General features: G+C 46.6%; 1 protein-coding gene across 1 annotated transcript in view; it reads left to right on the forward strand.

Annotated features, from left to right (window-relative positions):
* The window catches only part of LOC146172401 (band 7 protein AGAP004871-like), a 183,463-nt gene that overhangs the window by 135,775 nt on the left and 22,569 nt on the right, over positions 1-25,119 (forward strand). The window contains exons 2-3 of the mRNA XM_084586070.1: positions 819-922; positions 22,271-22,343. Of these exons, the coding sequence (XP_084442196.1) occupies positions 819-922; positions 22,271-22,343 (177 nt within the window). The remainder of the gene's footprint in view (positions 1-818; positions 923-22,270; positions 22,344-25,119) is intronic.

A 25,119-nucleotide genomic window follows, 5' to 3' on the forward strand; every position in this document is an offset into this window, starting at 1 on the left:
GTTGGTCGTCTTTGCCAAAAGTAACCGGACTGCATGTTTTGTTTCTCATTTGCATTATGAAGACCATAAGCAATCTCAGATTATTGAAGCGTCCTAAAAAGTCGCGACAAATACCGGTCTTAATATTAGAGATCAGGCAAAAATGCTCCAGAATGCGATTGAAAAGTAGACCTTGCAGCCTGGTTACTTTCGACAAAAAAGTATACATACCCACTTCTTTCGCTTCTAATTTTCAGATTAAGATATGCATATATTAAGAACTTCCTCTTTCAGTCAGACCGTCGAAAGGAGTTTTCTTAGGTTGACTAAAAAAACAAATATCTTGAATGAAGGGACGAGGTGAGTATGAATTTTCTGAGAAACGTCTAAAAAGTTTCCGACAAAGGCCGGTCATGAAATGCTAGCGCATTTAAACGATAATACTTGAACCCAGTTTGTCACCTTAGAATGCTATGAACATTCTGCCCAGCTTCTTTTGAAACTCTGCGTGCTCACACAGAAGAAAGCTCAATACATTCAGATGCATTGATAGCAGCATGCAGCAACCACCATATATTGGAAATATGTTAAATTAAACGGAGGCAAGAATTATCTGAGTATGGATTATCGCGTATACGGAGTGTGTGTTCAAGCTTAGTCAAAATCGTGGACGTTTCTGCAGAAACACAGAGGCTGGGAAAACCTGTCTGACCATTCGCTGTTTATGCAGATGTTCCCCAAGCGGAGCAAACTTGGCATTTAATATACTTACCATTGTATTCGCGAAAAAGAATTGACCTTGTTCTTGCATTGAATGGCGTTCTTTTCTCTCCTCGCAGCCACCGTGTCTGAAGGGCTCGACATCTGTGCCTACATACTCACAACAATCTCGATACTCATCATCATCGCCACGTTTCCTGTATCACTCATTTTTTGTATCAAGGTAAGTAGACATTTCAGCTGCATATGTTCAATTTTCGCTTCTATGCAATGTTTTTAACTTTGTGGAAGTCATAATATCACTAAACCTAACGTTTCTTTCGAACGTTTAGCTCTATTACAAATGCTTGTTGCTAAGATAAAAGCCAACTATATGAAAAGAATAAGCTGAAATAAAGCATGTTTTCTGTAGCACGCATGCAAGTTTCAGGAGCAGCGCCTCAGTACCTGCAATGCACAGCGATTCTTTTTCTAGTTAATCTCTTTTGCATCTACGACCCACCTGTCTCCTTATATAGGATTGATAGCTAGCAAGCATCCCAGCCTCCGGCTACGGTATTAACCATTCAACTGAATAGGCTAACGAAATCAGACGGGAAACGTTTTCAATAATCTGCCCTAAGTCGAGAATTTCCGCGGCTACCGTTCCACAAATATGCGAGGCGCGAGGCTCGGTACGTGCACAGGGACCCCTTACCGCACTTGGAGGTGTCCATCAGTCACACTTGCTATATGAGCCTGCAGTGCTAACCGCGGGGCTCTACGCAGTGGAATACTACGGATTGTAAAACGAATCCTGTGCGGTTCGTAAACGACAGTGTATACTGGCAAACGCTTCTCTGTTTTTGATGACTGCACGACTGTTATCACGACGGTCGTTTTGCAACTTGAGTCTTAAATTGCACAAATTGGTCGTTCTTCTCAGGCACGAGAAAGCCGCACTATTTTGCGAGAGCGTATTCATATCGTCCCGCTGACCTGGCAAAGAGGCGGCCGTTTCATGCTCGTAGATCAATTCATATAATTTTCTTAATTCGCTGCTCTTACGGGTGGCGCGCTGCCCGGGTGCAGCGCGAGCATAGCGCCCTTCTTTCTAGCGCAATCATACTACAATAGGACTTGAGTGGCGTGCAACTTGTCGCATCAGCTCGCTCGTTCATAGCGTGCGGGTAACGAGAAGTGTTTTGTTGGGACACTACGCTAGTAGTCGAGCCATTTCGCGTGGCACAGCCTGGGCCAAGCTGCGCATGCGCAAGGAGCCGCGTGACGTTAGAAGGAGCAGCTGGTGTGTCGAAGCTGCCGTCGCGGCCGCGCTTCACCGCGAACTCCGCCAGTGACGGAGAAGTGACGTCACAACCACAGCCGGCGCCAGCTGCGCATCACTCTCTCCGTTGGTTGGGAGGAGAAGAGGTGTGGGGTGTATATATAGCTAGGACAGCGGGGCCAGGATCGACCAACTATGGAGTAGGAGAGCCTGGCCGTTGCTCAGCGCGTAGAATAAGTTATCCTAAGCATAGCCATGTAACAGTTGCTTTCGCAACTCAACAAGGTTTACCGGAGCTAAACCACTGCCAATTTTTTCAGACGCTTTGTCCCCAAAACTGCTTGCTAAGCAGCGATAAAATCAGCTTTTGCTTTTAGATTATTTTTTGTTGCGGAAGCAACGCTACGCTAGTCCCTGAGCCATTCCGCGGAGCACCCAATGAGCTAATCTGCGCATGCGTGAGGAGCGAGTGACGTCACACGAAGCGCAGCTGGAGAGCCTAGGAGAGTCACGTCAGAGCCGCCCCCGACTCCTCCACTGTGCGGGTGACTCAGAGGTGCCACCGGCGCCGTGCCACCTGCGCATGCGCCAGGAGGGAGTGATGTCACGCGGTGCACAGCTGGCGCGCCGGGGACACCGCCGACTCCTCCGCGGCGCGGTGACTCAGAGGTGCCGCCACGTTGCTTCCGCAATTCTACTCGGGATGGCCATTGGTCAAACCACAGCCAATATTTTTTTTTTTTTGCCTGCCATGCTCTTGTCTCTTTGTCTGCGCAAGCTCAGATCCTCTGATAACTTCCTGGAGACCTCAACAGGACGTTAACATGGGATCCGTGTCACCAGCGTGCTGGTTATACAGAGAAGACATAGCGCTACTCTTAGGCTCAGTTGTGAGCATTTGCGCACTTTCGCCATTCGTATGCGGCTTTCCGTATCAGTGAATAGATTATCCGTGTGCGTTGAAGCGAAACGGGAACAGAAGTAGCCGCCCTCACCTAAGGGTGCCAAACTCTGCTCTCAAGCGTATTTGAAGAAATAAATAAAAGTAAATAAAGCGCAAAAGGAATGCTTATACATGCAAAAATAATCATACAGCACAAAAAGGATGCGAAGGGCAGTTTTATTTATACAACCACGGATTATGTGATCACTTCTGTCGCGTCCCACTTCCATGTAAAAAAAAAAAAAAAAATGAGAGAAACCGGTAACGAGGCCATTCATCACTGGAGTGCGTGAAGTTGTTTAACTGCTGAAGCGCTGTCGTCCGCATGCGCCTCTCTCGGGACCAGTGGAGGCAAACATGGGGGCATCAAAATGAACACGACGGTTAACACTCGATGGCGTGCTGGACGCCACTTTGGTCGGTCGAGGCAACGGGCAGTAGGAATTGCACGGCAACACCCCGAGAAATCTGTCAACGCCCTTGTAGAAGGAATAGGCGCTGTTGTGCCCATGCAGCGCACGCACGCGCCGCCGCGCCGGGCCGAGAAACAAATACTATACCACGCTCGGTGTGGCTGCGCCGATGACGCCGGCGCGGACACCACATGACACGCCACGCCGGCGCGCGCGCACGCCATGTGGGCCAGCGGGCAAGACTCGTACACACGCCATTCTCCGATCACGTCACGGAACGGACGCCCTGCGCTGTAGCCGCGACTGTCATAAAAGTATTCTTGGGTACAACCGCCCACGTTACAGCCGAGTTAACAATTCTTCGTGAGTGGAAGGCGTGCCGTCGCTGCGGGTTGTGCTGGACGCATCCGCGCTTCAAACGTCACGTTCCCGGTGCGACAGAGGTTCCCTGAGGAGCTCCCCGGGGAAATAACCTTCAGCGAAAGAGAGGTTAGCGAGAGATGGGGGTGGAGCGATAAAGGGAACAGTTACGTCACGCACAGCACAAAGGCCCGCGCACCATTGCTCATGCAGCAAGTTATAGCAAGTTACATGGCAGGAAGGTTGAGGCTGAAATTTACGGGCGTCATACAATTGAAAGCACCCGCGAACTCTGTTCTCCCGCACACGCCAGTGAACTCAGAATTCTCGCAATCAGCTCTGTTGCGTTAAACCAAAGGAAATACAGCGCTAAGTTTTAGACGAACCACACAGAAAGACGGACGGGACAGGCGCTAACTCCAACTAAGTTTATGGAAAGATTCATGTGCACATATATAACCCGAAGACAGTGAACGCTTGCGCATGTCCCTAAAGTAAGAAGGAAAAAACCATTCAGAAAAAACACCCTAAGGTAAAAACCTTCTCATAATCTCGTATTTTTTAACAATCTGTGTTCACTTTCGCGTAAAGATACAGAAGTCGTGCTGACACACTTACCCCCCCTCTCTTTGATAAAAAAGGCTTCTGCGAGCTCGCGAGCTAATCTGTCTTTACTTCTGGTTAGAATTTTAATCTCTCCAAATCGTGGTTCACAGATTTTTTTTATTTTCATCAAGGCAAAAGCGGCAATGGGCGGGTAGGTTTTGGAACGAGCCTGATGCGTTCCCTAAAGACCTGTTATGCTCGCCGGCACGCTCGTTAACGCAGCGTCCGGTCTGACCGACGTACACCTTGCCACACGTAAGGGGGATCTCGTAGACCACTCCCGTGGCACACTTTACGTAGGGCTTCGAGTGTTTCTTTCCACACTAAGATGTTGTTTGAGCCCTATACTGGTAACGTTCGGGCACATCTTGGCCAATTTGCAGGGGGCGGAGAAGACCATGGCGACTCCGTACTTGTAGCCAACTCGTTTTAAATTGTGGGATACTTTGTGTATATACGGTATCACCACTGGCTTGGCTCCACGAAAGGATTGTTTTCGACGTTGCCCCTTTGGCTTGCCCTTGAGGTTTTGTAGCAATGCCTCGGTCACGCTAGCCAAAACATGGTCTGGAAACCCTGCTTTGCGCAGTCTGCTCACCTCACCCTGGAAGCTCGCTTTCATCATGTGAGAGCACGACTTGAGGAATGCAGATTCCATAGAGAGGGCGGCAATAGCCCTCTTTACAGTTTTTGACTGGGCCGAATCGAACGGCAAGAAATCTTTCTTAGCCCTAGGAAGGTAGCGCCAGCACACACTTCTGTCCCCCAGCTTAATGTTCAGGTCTAAAAACTGGAGGCAGTCCTGTTCGGGAAGCTCAAATGTGAATGAGAGCCCCTTCCCATGTTGCTTAAACATTTCTTATATTCTCATGGCAGTCTCCTCATAGCGGCCTGTGTCATGTCTGTTTAAAATCACTAAAAAATCATCTACATATCTAAAAATCTTTAGGACTGTTCCGTCGTCAGTTAGTGATGCCAAAATGTTGTCAATAGATGCGAGAAAGATGTTACATAAGACTGGCGCTACACATGAACCGATGCAAATGCCCTGGCGTTGTAGGAACCGCCGGTTGTCAAACTGGATGAAAGTAGACTTAATATAAAACTCTAAAAGAGACATGAAATTGTCAACCCTAACCCCTGCTTTATTTTGAAATGCAATGGTACCGCTAGCTTCAATGCATTGTCGGACAGAAGTGAACAGGTCGCTATGGGGCACCGAGTAAAAAAGGTCTACGACATCTACGGAGAAGGCGTAACCGACATGCTTTTCCCTCTCCAACCCACCGACTACATCAAAAGAATTTTTTTGTGGAAAAAGGGTCAGAAACATGCAAGTCCTTCAGGTTCTTAAGCAAAAAGCGGCTTATATGTTGCTGCCAAGTACCTTTCTCGCTGACTATGGCCCTAAACGGTGCATCTGGTTTATGGGTCTTCACTGAAAAGAAGATAGACAAATTATTCACAGGTGAGTTCAAAACATATCTTGCCAGTCTCTGCAGCTCCAGGGATTTGCACAAGTCAACAGCTTTGCCTTTTATCCTGGTGGCAGACGGTCTGTTATTCGTGTGTGGGGCTTGAAGGGCACGCGATGACGATATGCCGGGGCGATTCAGTTTTGCAAGAGAATTTTCCTGCCAGGTTACTAAAAAAACAAAGCCGAAATGCTCACACGTGTCGGGCCTGCGCTTGTGATTTTCGCCGAACGCAAAATGACACTTTGAAAAGGCGAATTAGCAGGGGACTTATGCCATGCTCCCCCAACGGCGGACTTGGCTAGCCTTGAAGCAGCTGGCGCACCAGTTGGCTGGGCGCTTAATGTTATGTGGCCATGGAGTTCTCGTTCTCTGTCATGTTCACCGCCATTAGTAAATAGCGGTGACACTTATTACACGCAGACGGAAGAATCACAACACGGTTACTAAATTGCAAATTAAACTTCAGACATGTTGAAATGAGCCTTCCATTCCCTTCTGCAGTGTTCATTGGTCGAAATTTATCTAGGCGTAGCCATTATGTCTTTCCCAGAGGACGTCAGATGAAATTAGACTACGAATTAAATATATATGCACCCTTAAACTGTCTAAAACCGCTTTTGTTTTCACGAAGAAGTTGCTTATAAATGCACTTTTCCACCTCTTAAAATTTCGCCAAATCAGTCAATATATCCTCAGATCCTGCTTCAAAACTCTGGCAGCTTTGTGCTATTTATTGTCAAAAACGCTCACCATTGGCTTCGTATGGAAGTACTTACTATTTTGTTCAGCTGAGAAAAAAAACTTTAGAAGGAAGATTTTACTACGCTTCGAAAGATTACACAATTCAATCGCTATACTCGCAACAGTATTTGACAATATTCCGCAGTTGCCTCACAGTTGTCACAAACGCCCATTCTGCTCTCTACTTTGGCCTTAAATACTCGGGGTGAGCGTAACAAAACCATTAAGGGCAAGATATGGGTACTTGGTGTAATGATGCACCATTCCCATCGGTGTGTTAACAGTAGTGTCTTACAATATTTCAGTTGCTCACAAATAAAAATGATAGGATAAAATGAATAAAGCTCGACATGAGCGAAGTTTTAATTTGATGAGTTCGCGGAGGTGCGAGCTACTATGCAAATTTTTAATCATTTTCGTCTTTAAGCTGCTAGGACGCCAACAGTACATGTGACATTCCCGCCGCGGTGGCGCAGGGGTTAGGACGCCTGACAGCTGCACCTAATGATGCGGGATCGAATCTCAGCTACGGCGGTCGCTTTTCGATGGAGGCAAGGAGCCCGTATGTAGCCGACATTTCCGGAGCCCTGCACTACGGCGTTCCTCAGTTGCTTAGGGAGGTTAAACACCATAAACCAAGCCAAATAAGTACTAATGCCCCAAAAGAAAACGGAGCATGGGCCTGTGGAAAAAGTGCTCTCCTTCGTCCGGGATGCTCATGTGGGTCACCATGATGTTCAGCTTGACGATTTTGATAATCGTCAAGCTGAAGATAATCGTCAAGCTGAACATCATGGTGACCCACATGCACCCAAGCTATACACATGCGCATCCGCTTCCAGGGCTCGCCGCGAAACGAAATTTTGTTCGTTCGTTGCTTTGGTTTATTTTGGAGGCACTATTATATGCGGCAAAAGTTCATTCGCGAACTGGCTTGAAAAAATAACCGCCTTAAAATAAACTCCATTGTCACAAAACTATAATGTTAGCAGCGAGGGGCGTATGTGTAGTTATTACAGGCGCTGTTATTTCTAGGTCCTTATCCACTTCGTATGCGTAATATTCATTTCCGAAAGGTTATCAACCTGAGTGTGTAACTATAGCTAATCATACCTGAAATGCTAAAAACTTGCTCTGTTCGGAGCACTTCATTGCGGCAGCGTTATGTCCGCTATTTTCCTATCTACTCCCTCCATCTCTTTCTTGTTTTGCTTCTCCTAGTAAAAAAAGCAAACAAACAAAAAACAACAAATGTTGGAAGAGAGAACTGGGCAAGTTTGAAAACCTTCTGCTGGCGAGAAAAAGAACTGGCTCAGGGTTCATTTGAAATACTGCATACAGAACGCGATCCAGCTGAGCGGACTGAATGAGAGAGAGAGACAGAGAGAGAGAGAGAGAAAGAAAGCCAGACAGCGCAGTCCGTATTTGCGCCTTGTGCCACCAAGGAAGAGGGTGACACGGACACGTGCCGACGCCACCGCACGCGCGCGAGCAGTGGTTAGCAGAAAGGGAAAATTGCTTCGCACGTGGCAGCGCCGAACAAGCGCCGAATCGCTCGCCAATGATCGGGCAAGTATAAAACAGTGAGATGGAGCGGAAATAAAAAGAGACGAAAATATATAGAGACGATGGAGAGACGGGAGCAGCAAGGAAGTAACAGGGCTGGCGGAGGAGGGAGGGAGGGCCCAGCATATTCAGAAACGGTGGTTATAGAAAGCCGTGGTGCGTCGAAGGGTTTCGAAGGGACGCAGGAAATAAGTGCAGAGAACGGATAAAAGCGCGTAGGCTATATAAAGAAAAAAGGAAACGTCGTCGCCAGGCGTCGAGAAAGAGTTGACGGGAGAGGGGGCGTATTTCGTAGCGAGGGCGCGCATATTGCGGCGCGCGTCGCCGAGGCGTAGGTCGATAACTGTCAGAGGAAGCCAGGTCTCGAGGCTGCGTCGACGGGCACGCCGTGGCGACAGCGCCCTCGTCCCGGTGACCGGAAAGGAAGCCGCTCGCGCGCGCGGATATGCGAACAACGAATCAAGTTTGTTTAGGAAGGTGGAAGGGGGTTTAGGGTAGAGAGGGGGGCCAGGGGTGCGAAATCAATTATCGCCTGGGTAGCTTCGTGAAAATCAATTATTGATGCGTCAAGGCTTTCGGCAGCGCTTAGAAGACGAGGGAAGGAAGGGAGGGTTCGAGCGAGGGCTCAAGCTTGTCGTAATTAGAAGAAATCGACAGAAGCGAGGAAAAGGCTACCGTGAAGGTGCGCAGCGCCAGGGAGCGGGACAAAAAACGCCAGCCGTAGACGTCAAAGTGCACGCGGAAGGGAGAGGGGAGGCATTTGCTCTATAGGGGTGAATAAAACGAAAAGGGGCTAAATATAGGTCATGCATCAGAAATCTATCTGACCATTGTTAAGGATCTTATCATTCGTTATCTTATTTCCTTGAGACAAATTTTGCCTTTACCTGGCTATCGTTTATTCATGCGGCATTATTATTCTTGATGTTTACTTCAATTAAACTAGATCGACATAAGCTACTAAACAGTTGTGGCCGTCTTCCTGCCCATGGCTGTCATTTTGGACAAACTTCTCCACCCAACAACTCTTGTTGGTATGGTCACTTGGAAGCGGCAGCGGCAATTCTTTATCCCAAAGGCCAAGAAAGGCCCCCAATAAACCGCACTGTCGCACGGGGCACACTATTATTAAAACGTGCAGAAATTAATGCAACTGACTGGTGCAACGTATCCATGATACTAGGAGGAAAAGGGCGGCGAAAAGAGTGGCCGAAAATATTGTGGCTCCTGTACACGAATGCGCCGCGAGAGAAACAACACACCACGAAGGAAAAGGGAGGCCGTTGGCTGGATGTACGAATTTCTCGGTCGGCTGTTACCAGCAGCCGCTTGCGAACCCCGTGAGTCGCGTTGCCATGTGGCAAATAGGTGAAACTTTATGAAAACCAAGAACAAGGTAATTTAAATGGCTCATTCTCGGTGTTCTCCAGGCGCGGTGGAGTGGCGCTGCCCTAAAAACAAAGCTACGTAATGGCACTGTTTTCAAAACTAACAATAATATACTATATTCCCTGGGCATTTGTTACTTTTAGGTTGTCATTCTGGGAGATTTTCCAATTGTAATGGCGACACAAAATTTAACCAGCGTTTAATTACGCTTAAACCGGTTAAGATGCGCGAAAGCACTGTTTGGCATGATTTGGCATGATTTGGCAGGATTTTGCTTTTAGCATCGAGAGACTGGGACAGAGTTTGGCTAAGTGTTAAACATCTCCATTTTGTTTGTTTGTTTGTTTTTTTTTTTTTTTAAGGAGGGAGGGGGGAGGAGAGGTGCGCTAGCCTTCTAACTTTTGGTTGGATAACTACACATACAATTAATGGTATACAACTAGGAGGTGTGTCGTCCCTATCTTAAACTAGCCTCCAAACTGACTAGCAGCTGCATGCCAAATAGGAAGCGAAACGGTATGATACAATTCTTGGACGCTGCACAAAGAACGGCTGCTTCACAGTTTTTATACACAATGACATTAAATTTTTGTTGCCATTCCCTCTCCACACTTTCTGTTCAGACCTCCTTCTCACGCCACTTGCGAGGTTTGCGCCTTTTAAGCAAATGTGTACCAGAATGCGCGATCGCATAGCTGGAGCCAACATACAGAATGCTGCGAATACGGGCAGGTTGAGATAGTGCACTAAACTGCGTGTAAATCCACAGTTATTGCTAGGCAGCTGAACTGGGCTGACCATACTCTATCAATATTCAGAAAACAACGCACGAGCTGGAAAAAGAGGAAAAGAAAGCAGGCAGGCAAACGGAGCGAATAAAGTCCCTCGCTCACCGCTCAGTGGGCGAATGAGACGCCTTCGCTCGGCACTTATCGATTGCATCTGACGTTAACAGCTTTGACTACGGAACGCCCGCCGCCACCGCGGCCATGTCCACGCACTTTCTGCATTAGCAGCAGCGCACTCGGAGAGTCCCCGAACTTGAGCGCCCTTTTCAAGCTTAGTAAGCGGCTTTTGGCTCGTGAACAGCGGGGCTGCCGTGGTGACATTTCGTTCCATTCCGCGTGTCCGATGGAACGGTGTCGTACACGCGCTCTTTACCACCCTGCACCACGGTTCTTTAGAAATAGGCCCTTCGCGCGCTGTAAGTAAACTTGCTGTTGGGTACACGAGGATACACGGTTGCAGCAAAACTTATTTCTTGAATATTCCGCTTGTGCAGCTTGCTTTGAAGTAGTGCAGTAGGGGCACAGGGAAGCAGTCTCCTTCTGCATAGTGTCCCATACTGTTCCCAATACCGGCGTTCAGATTCGTCGTTCTGCGATGGAGGCAACGAAACTGCGCAATATAAAATGCAGCTTAGACGACAGTTTCGGAAAGGAAATGAAATGCTTCGTCTAAGAATACAGAAATTGCGAACCCTCTATTATTAGCTAGTTCAGATCAAGCGGATGAACGGTGTGCACTTTTTTTCCCTCATTTGCACACGTAAACGAAGCCAGGACAATAGAGCGCATACAGCACCGGTTCGTCTCTGCGTTTGTGCTTAATTCAGCTTTTATTTTTCACGCTTACATGATTGCTTCTTTTACCGCTAGCGTACTGTTCAACTTCCTTTATATCTCCCAGTACAATTCATAGCTTCACATTCGGCGACGATCGTTCATTTGATTTTCTAATAGGACCCCACGCAGAAACTGTCCTTCATGTTAAGCCACATCATTCACCGTAAACTAAAGTTGAAGACGAAGTTGAAGCCAAGTACAGTAGAAGCCGCCTAGGTGCTATGGCGAAACTTTAATCCCCCAGCCTGATCCAGAGAGTCCACTTAATCCTCGAACTCTATTTCCCGATGAATTTTAAGGGAAATGAGAAGATAAATAAGGAGTCGAGTCCGAGCATATTCAAATATCGTTTTTTTTTCTTTCTTCGAACAGTCAGAAAGTCCCTTTGAAAATCCCGTAAAGATGTACAGCCCTATTAACCGCATTTTTTGCTCGCTCTCAGCCGAACATTCAATACACTGAATGGTTCTTTGCGACCCTGCAAGGGGCTCTTATCTCAGCCGGTGCTTCTCAATTCCCTTCCGCGCGATGGGACTGCGCGGCTTTAGGAATCTGCTGTGCTGTGAAACGACCTAAAAAGATGAACGTAGAGGGCGCTTAACGGTTTCTTATTGTCTTTAGAACTCATTTTTAAGGCTATACCGCGGCCTTGCGGTGAAGACAACTAAAGCCTAGCGCTGACCGTCATCTTCGCTCCGCTAGCTGCCGAAAGCATTGCGTAAACCAACTCCTCCTTAGTTTAATGAGATGTTATTCTGTTTATCGCGCACTGGTAACAGTATTATACATCTTCTGATAGTAGTGGTTAGTTGAACCCCCTCCCTCCACCTTTTTTTTTTTTTTTTTTGGGGGGGGGGGTCCTCTTTTTTCTCTCTCTCTCTCTCTTTCCGCAATGCCAAATTTTCTCTTTTGCCACCATTTTATTTTCTATTGGTTTAAGCCCGTTGCGCTTTAGGCGGTTCCTGGCTAGGCAACATTATTTTATTTATTTTCTTATTTCCCCCACTAACTTCAGTAGTGGTTAGTTCAAATGCGATGAGCACTGCTACTTCCATGAGAAGCAGATTGGGCGCAACAACGCCAAGCAAGCCATGCGCAACCAGTACGCCCGCTGGAAGCATTCCGCTGCAGGAAGAACGTCTTTAGCGTGGGTGGAACGGTTACAGATAACTATACATCAATCACTACTTCTGGCATATCAAATTACCGAATGTATCGAACTGTTTTGCGATCTCCTTCGGTTTCATTGACTGGCAAGATATCCGATTGTATAACAAAAGCAAACATCCAAAAAATCATAGCATATTCCGAGCCCGAATGAAAAAAAAACAAATGCCGCTGGAATGGATTGGAACCCAGGAATTCCTCGTCGGAAGCTACTGCGTAACGTCGCAACTAAGTCGCTTTTTTTTCCGTTATTACCTGGCACATCAGTACAGAACAAGAAGACAAGACACATTTCCGTTTTATAACTAAACAGAAACACTGGTAATAAAAAATCGTCGAAGCCGATCGCCCCTGGTGCCGGCATGTAATACTTTCGCAATATGCATTCCACGTCCTCGTCTCCATCAACTTCCACTTGCGCGCAAAAGCATTCGCACATCCTCCTCGATTTAAGTATTTTAATATCCTATCATATTTTATTTTCGTGTCATGCAAGCACCAAGAATCTCTAATTTGTAAACGAAACCTAAATTCTGATGCACCTGTGACACCAGATAAAACAAGAAAACAAAAAACGTTTTGAACTGCTAAGGGTTCGATATCTATTCGTGGGAAAACTTCGAGAGGTCGACGCGTTACCGTCACGCGTATTGGCTTCACTAACTACGCTGGCGCCGATGCCAGAGATCACGCGGTCTTTCAAAATATTGGCGACAGCGGAGGAACTGGGAAGATGCTGCAGCGAGGAGGCGACGGATAGTGATCAGAATGCTGCTGGATATAAGATGCTTTGCAGAACGATAGAAATGATTTGCTCTGAGTTGAACTGCCCATGATACCACAACGTGAATGTACAGCGGGACTGCTGTGACTCCCATCGTTAGGGAAAGAAACACACGAGAGACCCTTAACCTCCGCCTTCGAAGGTTACGTTACGCGACAGTGCTAACGGCTTTCGTCTGTGGGTCGTCCTGAGGACACTCGTTCGCGAACATGAATTTAGCTTGTCGATTAATCCCCGACGCATTCAATTGTGTCTTTTATATCTCATGTATACTAATTGGCACATATTATTCGAAAGGTCACCCGACATGTATATGCAAAGCCCCGCTTTAAGCGAGCCTTACGGACGAGCCTGCGTGACATTAGTGTATCTGAGTCGCGTTCTAAGGGTAACCGGGCCAGGTTCCCACCTCACCCTCCGTCCATTCCGTCCATGCCATGCAGTGTCGTGACGTCACACAAATTGCCAACCAATCAGTGCCATGTCACCTGCCAACAATCACCTGCCAGATGCACGTTCGGGATTATCTCAGAACGCCGACGGTTTCCCGCTGGACGGGAGTTTCAGAGCAATAGCGTTAATAATATACAGTTACGTAATTAGTCCTTTTTTCACACCTTTTCCACATTGCCACTTTTTTTTTTTTTTTTCAGTTTTCCGAAATTTCAAAATTCATAGCAGCTTTTTCGATTTCCAGGTAAGGGAAAATTCGATTTACAGGCAAATCAACATAAAAAATTTTTTTTCGCTGCCCTGTCCAGCGGGAACAGAAAGATGGAGAGTAAAGCGGAAAGAGGAAAGAGACGGGGGTGAAGTTATCATGTAGATGTCGATGAGTAGGTCCTTTCATATTCTGTCGCGGAAACTTGCTGCCATATTAATAGCAAATGACATATACGACTTGACTTGATCGGTGTCACCACTTTCCGAGGAATTTCATCCTTAGCTCTCAGTGCGGGAAGATAGAGGTGGTTTTTAATTAGTACGCAGCGCAGAATTTATCTCTCAAGTGCTTTAAGTGTTAAGTTATTAACCTTGCTGGGGAGCCTAAGATCTTCTTTCTGTTAAACTACCTCCCGCCTAAAGTTAATTAACCTTCTAATTTCCCTCGTTGATCAAAACCATGATTATAAAAAAAATGTAGTGCCCTTTAAATACATATGAGCAATGTCTTTAGTTATTGGTTCGTTTTGGCGCGTCAAAATTTTTGCGTATCCCTAGGCATTCAGTCCTGCGGGCATTTTTCACGTTGTCCTGCGACCTGCTTTCTTTCTGACTTCTTTTTTTTTTTTTTTTTTCGAAGCTAGGTTCTTAAAAACGCCGCACGACAAGCCTACAAAAACGCTTCGTCAGTCTCATCCCTTTTGTAACAAGGAGTCTGTAAATATAATTTCGGTCTCGCCTATTTGCTCCAAGCCCCAAATTCTTAATTTGGCACGTCGGCTTATTTGTCACGTCAGGCTTGCAACCCGCCGCTGGTTAGAACTAAGTAACAACTCTTGCGATGCAGTACAATGCTGCGACAGACTACGAATACAACCACGAACAGCTGACGCCAGGTCGTTAAGCCCCCGCTGCCGCGGTAGAGACGCCGCCGGACATAGCAGCTGAAGAAGGCCAATCCGACAGATGAGAGACAGCAAGCTAAAGAGGCCACGAAGTGCTCGCGCTCGCCACTTTCATGGTCATTAGGCGGAAGCGCGCCTTAATGCGGGTGCCTCGCAGGCTGAGCGTTGCATTTCGAACTGCGTACTTTATCCGGACCCAGAGCTCCGCCTAACGTTACAAGTTTACCTCGTTGAGCGGCCTGGGACATCTTGCGCTTGGAACAGGCCGGTTCCTTATTAAGTTATAATAAAACTTATTTATAAGAGGTTTGGTCTTGCAAGACAAGTGATGGTAGTTAAGATATAGGCCAGCCTGCACTGGCATGTTATGATGCGTTTAACGCCCTAAAGCCGCACTTGGGCTATGGGAGACGCCGTAGTGGGAGGGTCGGAACGGAATTGAGGCCACCCAAGGCTCTTTAGCTGCTATATATAGAACCGCACAACACAGGGATGTTTATGCATTTTGCCTCGTTCTACCATGCTGGTACTTAGACATGCAGCTCTTCATTTTGTGAAACGTTAAGGTCCGACTGTCCGAAGGCGATCGTAACGACGACTTTATGCTAGGTGTCGTATCGTGTCGTGCGTAAAGTTGATTTTTATGACATCGTTGGGACATGCGACTGGTGCGCCAAAGAAAATATCAAAGGTCTACGAAGAGCAAATCTTTGGGATACAAATCAAATGCGCATAATTTATATCGAACATCAAGTGACGCACAAGTTAAGTGACACAAGTCCGTCTCGTGGCTACTGTACTTCCATTTGAACACCTGCAGCATGAAAACTGCTGCCACAGCCACTTTTCTTCCTGTCAGGAGTAGGCCAACTGTTGTAAAATAGACGCACAATAGCTGTCTACGCACTCTAAAATGACTAACTGCTACCGCATATCGCTTACACGATGGTTCGCTGAGATGCCGTAACGCTTCTTCACAGTGCTAAATTTGACAAGCCTTGTCTGTGAAATGGACTTGATTTGTCTCGAGTGTTCAAAATATAAGAGACTACAACTTCGATGAAAGCACGAGAAAATTGTCTAATATATCCAAGTCCGAAGAAAAAACAAAATCTCACTCGCCCAAACAAAATTATGAAAGGTGAATTCTAAAAAAAAGGGCGAAGCACAACTACTATATTTCCTTTAAAAAAAAAAAAAAGAAAAAAAAAAAAACATTGCAAAGTATTGCTCAGATACCTCTGGGAGGCTAACTTATTGCGAACTCTAATCCACCAAAGAATTCAGCACGCAAGACTAAGCTACTGCGGATGAACGTGCAGGAGAGTTCCCACTACCATGGACATTCTTATCTGCTTTTCTAGAAGGAGCGTAATTCCGTATTATACGCTTGATTGTCCCTAGACCCGGCGAGAGCATTGGCTCTTACGAAATTAGCGGGGCAGCAGGATTCAAGCTGCTTCGGTCCAAGTCGGCATATACGATTAACGTACTGTGGCAGTTGGAGGGTACCGTGGTACGTTCGCAGTGCGGTATATGGGAGACCACGTTTGTAACCTTGCATCAGAGCTGAGCAGTGACAAGCACCGAACTACGCATTGAAAAACATGCTGGCGAAAAGGGGGAAACTGAAAGGAAGGCGCTGAAAGGCACAGGCGGCGACCGCACATGGATCAGGTTTGCCGCCCAGCGCGAGGGAATCAAGCAGAAGAGGAGAGTGCGTGTCTCTCCTCCATGCGCCAATTCGTTTTCTTCCTAGGACAGTCAGCCGCGTAACCCAAGTGGTCGTTACTTGCCCTTCTTTGAGAGCCACTCGCAGTCCAAGTAACGCGGTCCCTTCTGGCACAGAGCCTGGGTCCAATGGCGTTCCCAATTTCATTATTTTTTTGCTTTTTACTCGCGCGCACGTAACGCTAGACGCAGGGCCAGCACGTTCCATCCTCAGGAGTGCATTATTCATGCACACAGGATGGTCGGTGTTGAGCAGTGAACAGCTCTTTGGTCCTCCACGAGAGCTCCCAGCGACATCCTCGCGCTTCGTTCAAACGCGCTGCACTCGGCCAACCCGGGAGCAATCCGAGCGCTATCCGGAAGCTCTTAACGCGTTGGCGCTCCACGCATTCTCTCCCTCTGTGCAAACACCGCAGCAGCTCGTTCAGAAGAATGTTAAGAGTCTCAAGGAAACAATTTGAACTGAACGAGAAGGGCTGAGCGAATGAGCCAGTCGCAGGAAAGCGCGGCTCTGACAGAAGTGCCGGGCTGTTTTATTAGGGTGTAATTTTAGCAATCCATTTGGCGCACTGAAAAACTCAGTAACTCGTTCAACATCTTATATAGTGAAGACAGCGTTTCATTTTTTTTTCTTTTTTTTTTTTTTTTTTGCCGGTAGGCTACTTTGGATATCCTATTTTATTCACCCTTACTCTGGCTGAATGGAGATGGTGTTGTGAGAAAAACTTAAAAAGACAAACTAAAAATAATAACGCTCATTTTTGTAGTTCTTGCCAGCTTTTTTTGTATGAAAACATTCACGGGTCACTGCTTGCATAATCTATACTACTAGCACCGTACGCACTAGCTCTTTTAAAAAACCTTAAAAGGAGTTTAGGAGATCTCTTGGAGCACTCACGGCTTTGGTAGGGGTCTGAAAACTCTGTTGGCCAGCATACACAAATGCACACACAATTGGCAGTATGCTTGGACATATAAAAATAACTGGCAAACATGCAGTCTAATACGGCACTTTTGTGAGAGCAGAATTTGCCTAATTTTGGACTTTGGAAATTCACTCATAATATTGCCACCAACAAGCGTATAGAAAGCAGCAGAACCACCTAGCTGGCCGTTTTAATGAAGCGAAGCTCGAGAGAGACGAGGACGACGCTCATCCACGTGCCAAGACATGGTTCAGCCGCTTGGTGGCGCCAGAAGGTGGACAGCGGTGTGGCACTATCCATCTTTTAATTGCGTCTATTCGATTCCGCGCTCCGTATGAACCACTATTACTGCATGCCATCTGATCTCCCTGCCTCTTACACTCTTTCGATAAACACTCCACCCGCACAACCTTGCGGTCATAACTTAATTTCTCAACAGATTTTGGAGAAACGAGGGCCATGCTGTCCATGTAGTACGAGTAACAAATGCAGCGTCAAACAGATATGAATTCACCTGCAGATCTATCCAAAGGCTAGCTACTGCTGACACTGGGATAGGAACTTTGCTCTGCCCTACAACTTGTTGACATTGATGTATAAAATACAGCTGGAACCACAATTTTAGGGGATTAGCTCTGTGGACTGCTGTGTAGCTAACTTCTATGTCGCCCCCTCTTTTTTTCTGCCTGGAAAACTGGAATTCTCAAAGCTGCACGCAGATTACAGCGTTGCGAGGTCGGTAGGCCGTTTCTCAATTGCACCCCCGGATACCTCGAATAGTGAAGTCATGGACGCGATCTGTCGTTCTCACTCCGCGGCATACCTTTGACGGTCCTGCCACTGCTCTGCTGGCATGAAATGCAACTGCGCTAGCCCACTCAATTGTGAGACAGGGTACTGAATACAGTTGGCGAAGAGAGCGCACGACACGTTAGCCGTTCCCTTTACTTTTGGTTCAGGCGCTCGCAGAAGCAAACAAAATAAACACGAAAGAAACATAATTTTATAATACCGCTGTAATCTTAAATGTAAGCTTGCTAGCAAGAGGCAGATCAAGAGTGCGAGATTTAAAAAATTACGAATAAGCTTGGCATTGTACATACGCTTCGCGAGTCCACGCCTAATGTTCGACGAACGGTGCAAAATTGATAGCCGGGCGAACTTGAGGTTATATTCTTAAGAACTTGAAGGAGGCTGGCGCAGCAATAGTCGTTCGCAACAAAAGCTATGCCCGGAAAGACATTTCCGAATAAACCCGACGGCGCCGGTGGTAAAGACACGACATACAAAAATCTTCTCGGAACAAATGTAACCTAATGTGCAGAAATAGACAAAAGTGTTCTAGCCACAGGGTGCGCTTTACAGATCCGCTATGGCCTGGAAGCTTCTCGACTTCTGTTCCACGTACTTTAATCACGTGCTTTGCTTAAGTGTTTTTTCAAGGCTTTCCAGTTGCTAACGAGCTCAAAATGAGAATCTTGTAAGTTCGCCTGCGAATAGTTCAGGCGTCCGAGTGCCGTGCATATGCTTGCCGTCATCAGCCTTTCTCGCAAAGCTAGCAGCGTTCTCTGCTCACTGACTGCACAATAAATAACAGCTCAGTATACAGGTACCTCCTGTGTCAAATTTTGTCCCTGTACCTCTTACGATCTTGCTAATAGCGTGGCTTTTTGAGAGGGCTGTTTCCTCGTTTAGCGCCAGCTTTGTCGATAGCAGGGCCGCCGCGCTCTTACCCTGGTATGGTTACGGCCGTGAGGCGCTCGATACTTCTGGCAAGGAAACAAGTTTTGCGTGTTATGGTCAGCGATAGTGTGGACGACTGCAGTTATGATAAGAGTGATAACTTAGCCTCATAATTGGCATTGCAGCGTTGACCACTTGTAAATATGGCAAAAAGCCAAAACGTCAGTAGGATTTTGCAAAGCCCCAAGTACACAAAGTTATTAAAAAAAAAAAAAACAGAAAACAGCTGCATTCAAAGAATAGTGAGCGCAAAGCAGCCCGCACTCTCCAGCTGGCGGATGCGCGCGCATACCCGCACGGTTCACCAAACTTTTCGCGAGCGATAAGCGAGTTACCGCCCTTCACGGGCGTTCCATATATTTCTGCCGAGGGCGCGTTGAAACTAAAACCGAAGAAGGCGCTGTGGCCTTTTCGTCTCTTCACTGGCATCTTTATGTTTGTGCAAAACAATGCGCGATTCAAAGCGGGGGAGTGGTTGCGAACAATGGGGGTTTATCTCCGAAGACCACCGAGCGATAGGAGTTTGGGGAACTGGAAGAGATCGACCTCTAGCGCACCCCCTGCTGCCGGCGCTGGTGTCGATCGATTGCGACCACCATCGCAGGCGCAGACCCGGCCGAGCGAAAGGCAGAGATAAGGGCCCAAGTTTTAATTGACGCGTACTCGTCCCGCTCTGCATTTTGATTTTCGCAGGAAAAAGGCCTTTGCCTCCCTCTCGGCTGCGCCCCCCCCCGGGGGGGGGGGGGGCGAACCTTCATCGTATACGTATTTTCGCCCTCTGGAGTTGGCCCCACATCCTGCTAGCGCGTATTGTATAGCTGTCACTATATAATGTACGAGAGAGGATCGGCAATTGGTTTCTCGACTCGAGAGAATGATTCCAAGTCGCAACAGACTCGATGGAGAAATCAATCGGCATACTGACGGAGGAAGACAGAGCAGCGCTGCTTCGTAATGGAGCGCTTCGATAGGACGGAATAAATGCAATGTCCTGAAACCTGGCAGTTATAAAAGTATAATGTAAATTTTAAAGATACCCGGAAGGGTAGCTCCGCTTTGTCACTAATAAAACGCACATCCCTTTCTTCACCCGCATAAATGGCAGTTGAAAGCCTCGTTTATCATAATCAATCGCATATGAAAGTCGCAACTGAAGAAGACATACGAGGGCTCACATGCTCATGTTTATAAAGCTCTGGAGAAAACACTTCGTCATATGGCTCTGGTCCCTCTCCACTCGTTCGATTTGCATAATCGCGTATTTTTTTACGTATCGCTCTTAAGGCGGGCTGCAGGGTGTGTAGTGGTTCTGTGTGCCCCGGTCAATTTCACTTTTATCATGGGCAGCTGCTCGCAGCGTGCATTTCGCTCTTGCCACGCATGTTACGAACGAATACACCAGTGATGTTCTATAGAATTTTCCGCAATGACATACTGTCCCACTCCGTGGTGCGATTGCATAACCCGAGGTGCACAGAAGCTGTTGCAAGCTGTGACATGGTTCATGAATTCTTATCAACACTTGTTCCACACAAACGCATTGCTCTATACACAACGCATACCCGCAGATGCATGCGTCTAGCTGACGGGCTACGAATATCGTTTCTCAGATGCAGCTCTTGCCTTTTGACCTAGTGCTTGCCAGTGTAGGCGACACAAACCTCAAAGGGTGCCCTGCAGCAGCATGGAATCATGGAATGAGGTCGATGCGTGTCCGAAAGAAAAAGCGCTGACGATATTGCGTTTGCTGGTGTACCAGCTTTCCGGCACTGCTACTCAGCATGTATGTGCAAAACGCTTCGCAACGCCCAGTCTGGCGTTGGCTTCTCTGCGGTGACTCTTGCTGCACTACTTTTTTTAAGGCCAGCTGCTTTTACCCGCGAAATGACTGCGCACGGCGCAATGTATATTTTTTTCTTTTTAGTTGCAAGGCACATATCAACTTTTATTTCTGCTTGCAGATTTATAAGGCGCACGTATTTCTACCTCGTGTCTGAGTGCCTCTGGGAGAGAAACGTAAAACAATTAACGTGAAGCTCAGTTGGCTTACATGAAGAGTGCAGAGACGCACTGGACTGTAAATACGTGCAAGATGCACGTACCACCAATAAATTAAGATAATTTATAAAGCAAAATAGTTAAATGTTTCTTTCCTCTCAAAATCGGGCGTTGACGTCGTTGTCAGCGAAAGACTGTCTATGACTCTGGTAGTCGGCAGGTGACACGGCCATGCACCGACTGGTCATCGGGTTGAGTGACGTCACGAGACCACATCACATGACCGAGTTGGCTGGCGCTACCAAACAGGGCTTTTTATTTGAGATGGGAAGGTTGAAGTCGGAATCCAACCCTTCAGGACTCTTGGGTTTCGAGTAAGACACGCTGGCCGCAGGCCACGCTGGTACGTTCCTTATAGGACTCGGTTAAAGCGAACGAGAAAAATTAAAAAAACTTTATTGAAACGCAATCTAAAGCGCATAGAATGTCCTAGGCCACAATCACCAAACTGGTCTCTCAGCTGGTCCGAGGCTAGCCAGGCCCGCCACTTTGCAGAAAAGGGTGTTGAATACCAGGGGGCTGAATTGCAGCGGGGAAGAGGAAATATGGTGTCCTAAATTAACATAGAGTTCAGGACGATTGGGGCATGCGAGAGAGTGCGTGATACGGTAGAGAAAAGAAAGGGTAAGATTAAGGAATGTAGTTGGATATTTGCTTGGTAGAGAGGGATTTGTCCAGAATAGGAAGTGTACGAAGAGTTTCTCTGATGTTGTCATAGTGAAGACAGATTTCTCCTTTGTAGTGAAGAGATAGCGTCCTGTGTGGGTAGATGAGGGGCTGAAATTCGTGGGAGGGGTGATGCACTAGCTCATTGCCTAGAATTCCAGCCTCACCAGGAATCAACCTCAATGCGGCGATGTGGGGGCGTCGTTTGGTAACAGATGCGTGAAATCATCCTGCAGTTGTGTTGGGAGCTATTGGCTGCCGTGAGCTCATTGGTTTCTTGGCGGTCTTGCTAAAATAAATATGTACCCTTTTGCGAAATATAAATTGAACTGGTTTTCCGATTTTTTTTTTTTTTTACTCATTTTGGTAAAGAAAAAATCAGAGTGGAAATAGGTGTAATATTTCATCGCACAGCAGAGCCCCTACTGGCGACTCTCTTTGGCTAAAATGTAGCCGAAATAGGCGTAGACCGTTTGTTTACGCAGTTTTCGAATCATGTGCTTTTTCCAACAGTGTTCAAAGTAGAGTGCTTCAATATTGCAGGTAGTTCAAGAATACGAGCGTGCAGTCATCTTCCGCCTCGGTCGATTGCTTCGCGGAGGAGCCAAAGGCCCAGGTGAGAGGTTGATCCTACGGATGACCACAGCCAAGACTCTGGAAATTGAGTGTCTGCAAACCCAGCGCCCTTGATAAATTTTGCTCGTGAAGTAATAATCATTTTGAAATCTTCTTGGACGATAAACCTTGCATATATGCACTGCTAGAATCAGCCATTAAGGGATGATAGCAGCTCTAAAGAATGGATATGGAAGTAACGTTTACTGGTTTTATCGAATCAACAGCAAAAACATTTGAGTTTTTGTGTTTATGCTCATTGTTCATGGTGCCTGTACTGTTGCCGAGGCTGAGATACGGCGATTAAGGTAATTGGTACGGGTGATACAGCTGCTTGTGCTCCACTGTTAATGCAGTAGTGTTGCATTAGTATGGTCAAGGAGATACTCTTTTATTGAGCTATATTTGCAAATCATAAACTAAAAAAAAGTGTAAACGGAAAGGCGGCAAGGCAGCCAAGAATATTCATACATTTTCTCCACTTTTCGGTGAGATTATATTGATTTCTAGAGCTCGCGCAGTTTCAGCTGCACACCTCCCGACTTCCAGGTTAGTACAGTGGGGGTCCATGGGGATATTCTAAGCAGAATGGGCTGTCTTGTGTGTCGGTGCGTGCACACACACACACACACACACACACACACACACACACACACACACACACACACACACACACACACACACACACACACACACACACACACACACACACACACACACACACACACACACACACACACACACACACACACACACACACACACACACACACACACACACACACACACACACACACACACACACACACACACACACACACACACACACACACACACACACACACACACACACACACACACACACACACACACACACACACACACACACACACACACACACACACACACACACACACACACACACACACACACACACACACACACACACACACACACACACACACACACACACACACACACACACACACACACACACACACACACACACACACACACACACACACACACACACACACACACACACACACACACACACACACACACACACACACACACACACACACACACACACACACACACACACACGCACACACACACACACACACACACACACACACACACACACACACACACGCACGCACGCACGCACACAAATATATACCGGGTGTCCCAACTAACTTGAACCAAGGGATACAAAATAATACATTTGAGGTAGGTCAGTGAAACCAATTGCATTCAACTGCCAGCCTCCTTGCGCACTACAGGCGATTTTTTGTTTTGCAATTAGTTAATTGGCTAATTATGTTAATTTTTCTAATTTAATAAATATTCACCTTAGACCAAAAATGTGAATTAGAAAGTTGTAGAGCACCTTCGGAAACCCCCATTCCATTAATTGCGATAAAGAAAGTCTCACGTGTATCTTTTTTTCCGGGCTCAAAAGAAAGCCCGCGAAATACAAATAATACCACGTGACTAGCGCATTTGAGCGCAGCGGTGCTCTAAGTCGTGGTATATATATATATATATATATATATATATATATATATATATATATATATATATATATATATATATATATATATATATATATATATATATATATATATATATATATATATATATATCTTTCGACCCACAACTGAAATCGAAGGCTATCGTTGCCCCAAAACGAAACGTGGATGCACACCGTTCAGTATATAGTATTTGAGTGACTGCACTGTATGCTTGTTGCATGTACCAAAACGTAGTTACCTCTCATGGTAGTCCATTCGACGTGTTCTTGCATGAAACATCAACTGCAGAGGAAAGGACGGGCCTTCTGCCCCCTGACACGCACATTTCCAGGATCTTAGAAAAATCTCAGGTCGCGCTGTATATTTCCTCAAGATGAACATAACCCAACTAGCCCAACTTGCCATCTTAGAAAAAGCTGAATATTTCAGGGTGGATTTACGGTTACTCCTCGAGGTGGCGGGTGGTGGACTTTCCTAAAATTCTTCAATACAATTCGTGGTCTTTCATCGGCAAAAAAAAAAAAATAACGAAAAAAGAAATGGAGGTCCTCAGCCCACTTTCCCTTCTGCTAGGTTTCGCTACAAAACATTTCCGTCTGAGCTGAAGTGAGTGCCTTCCTCCCAAATCCGAGCCTGTGCCTGTCATCACTGAGGCGAGCGGCGCCATGTGCTGGAGATGCGCATCAATTCACGGCATTTCACACCGAAGCTGGAATGCTGTGAGATTCGAATTAGAATCGATGATAATGTTTAGAGAGAGCGACGAAAGCAGGTCAGTGTACCGTTTTTGCCGAACAGTAACCAAATAACAACGTTTGATCCATAGCCACGTAATGAAACTCGTAACCATGGCCCCCATTAAGCTGCGCAAAGTAATGAAAACACTCGTCCTCACCTTTCGGGACCTTTTTGTCTCCAGGGGTGCCATAAAGGCTGCACTGTTCTGCTGCGAAACGAATTCCGTGAATGCCAAGCTACTTTTGATAAAGGCGGTTCCTTTTAACCACAGGCTAACGCATAACGCTGCCTACGGAGGCAGGCGACGCCACCACGTTTGGCTTCCGTTAGGTGAAATCTGAATAACACATTTTCTCGAAAGTGACACTTCTCGCATGATGCGATTATGGACAATTATGGGCGGTGCATCCATATACATTTTAAAGGCAAAATTAGTCCGTCCAAGAGTACATATGACACCCTGTCGTAAAATGTACGTTCGGCATGAAAGAGGAGGGAAACT

Source organism: Amblyomma maculatum, unplaced genomic scaffold (genome assembly GCF_055883805.1).
Source record: "Amblyomma maculatum isolate TAMU_Amacu unplaced genomic scaffold, ASM5588380v1 scaffold_13, whole genome shotgun sequence".
Classification (NCBI taxonomy): Eukaryota; Metazoa; Arthropoda; class Arachnida; order Ixodida; family Ixodidae; genus Amblyomma; species Amblyomma maculatum.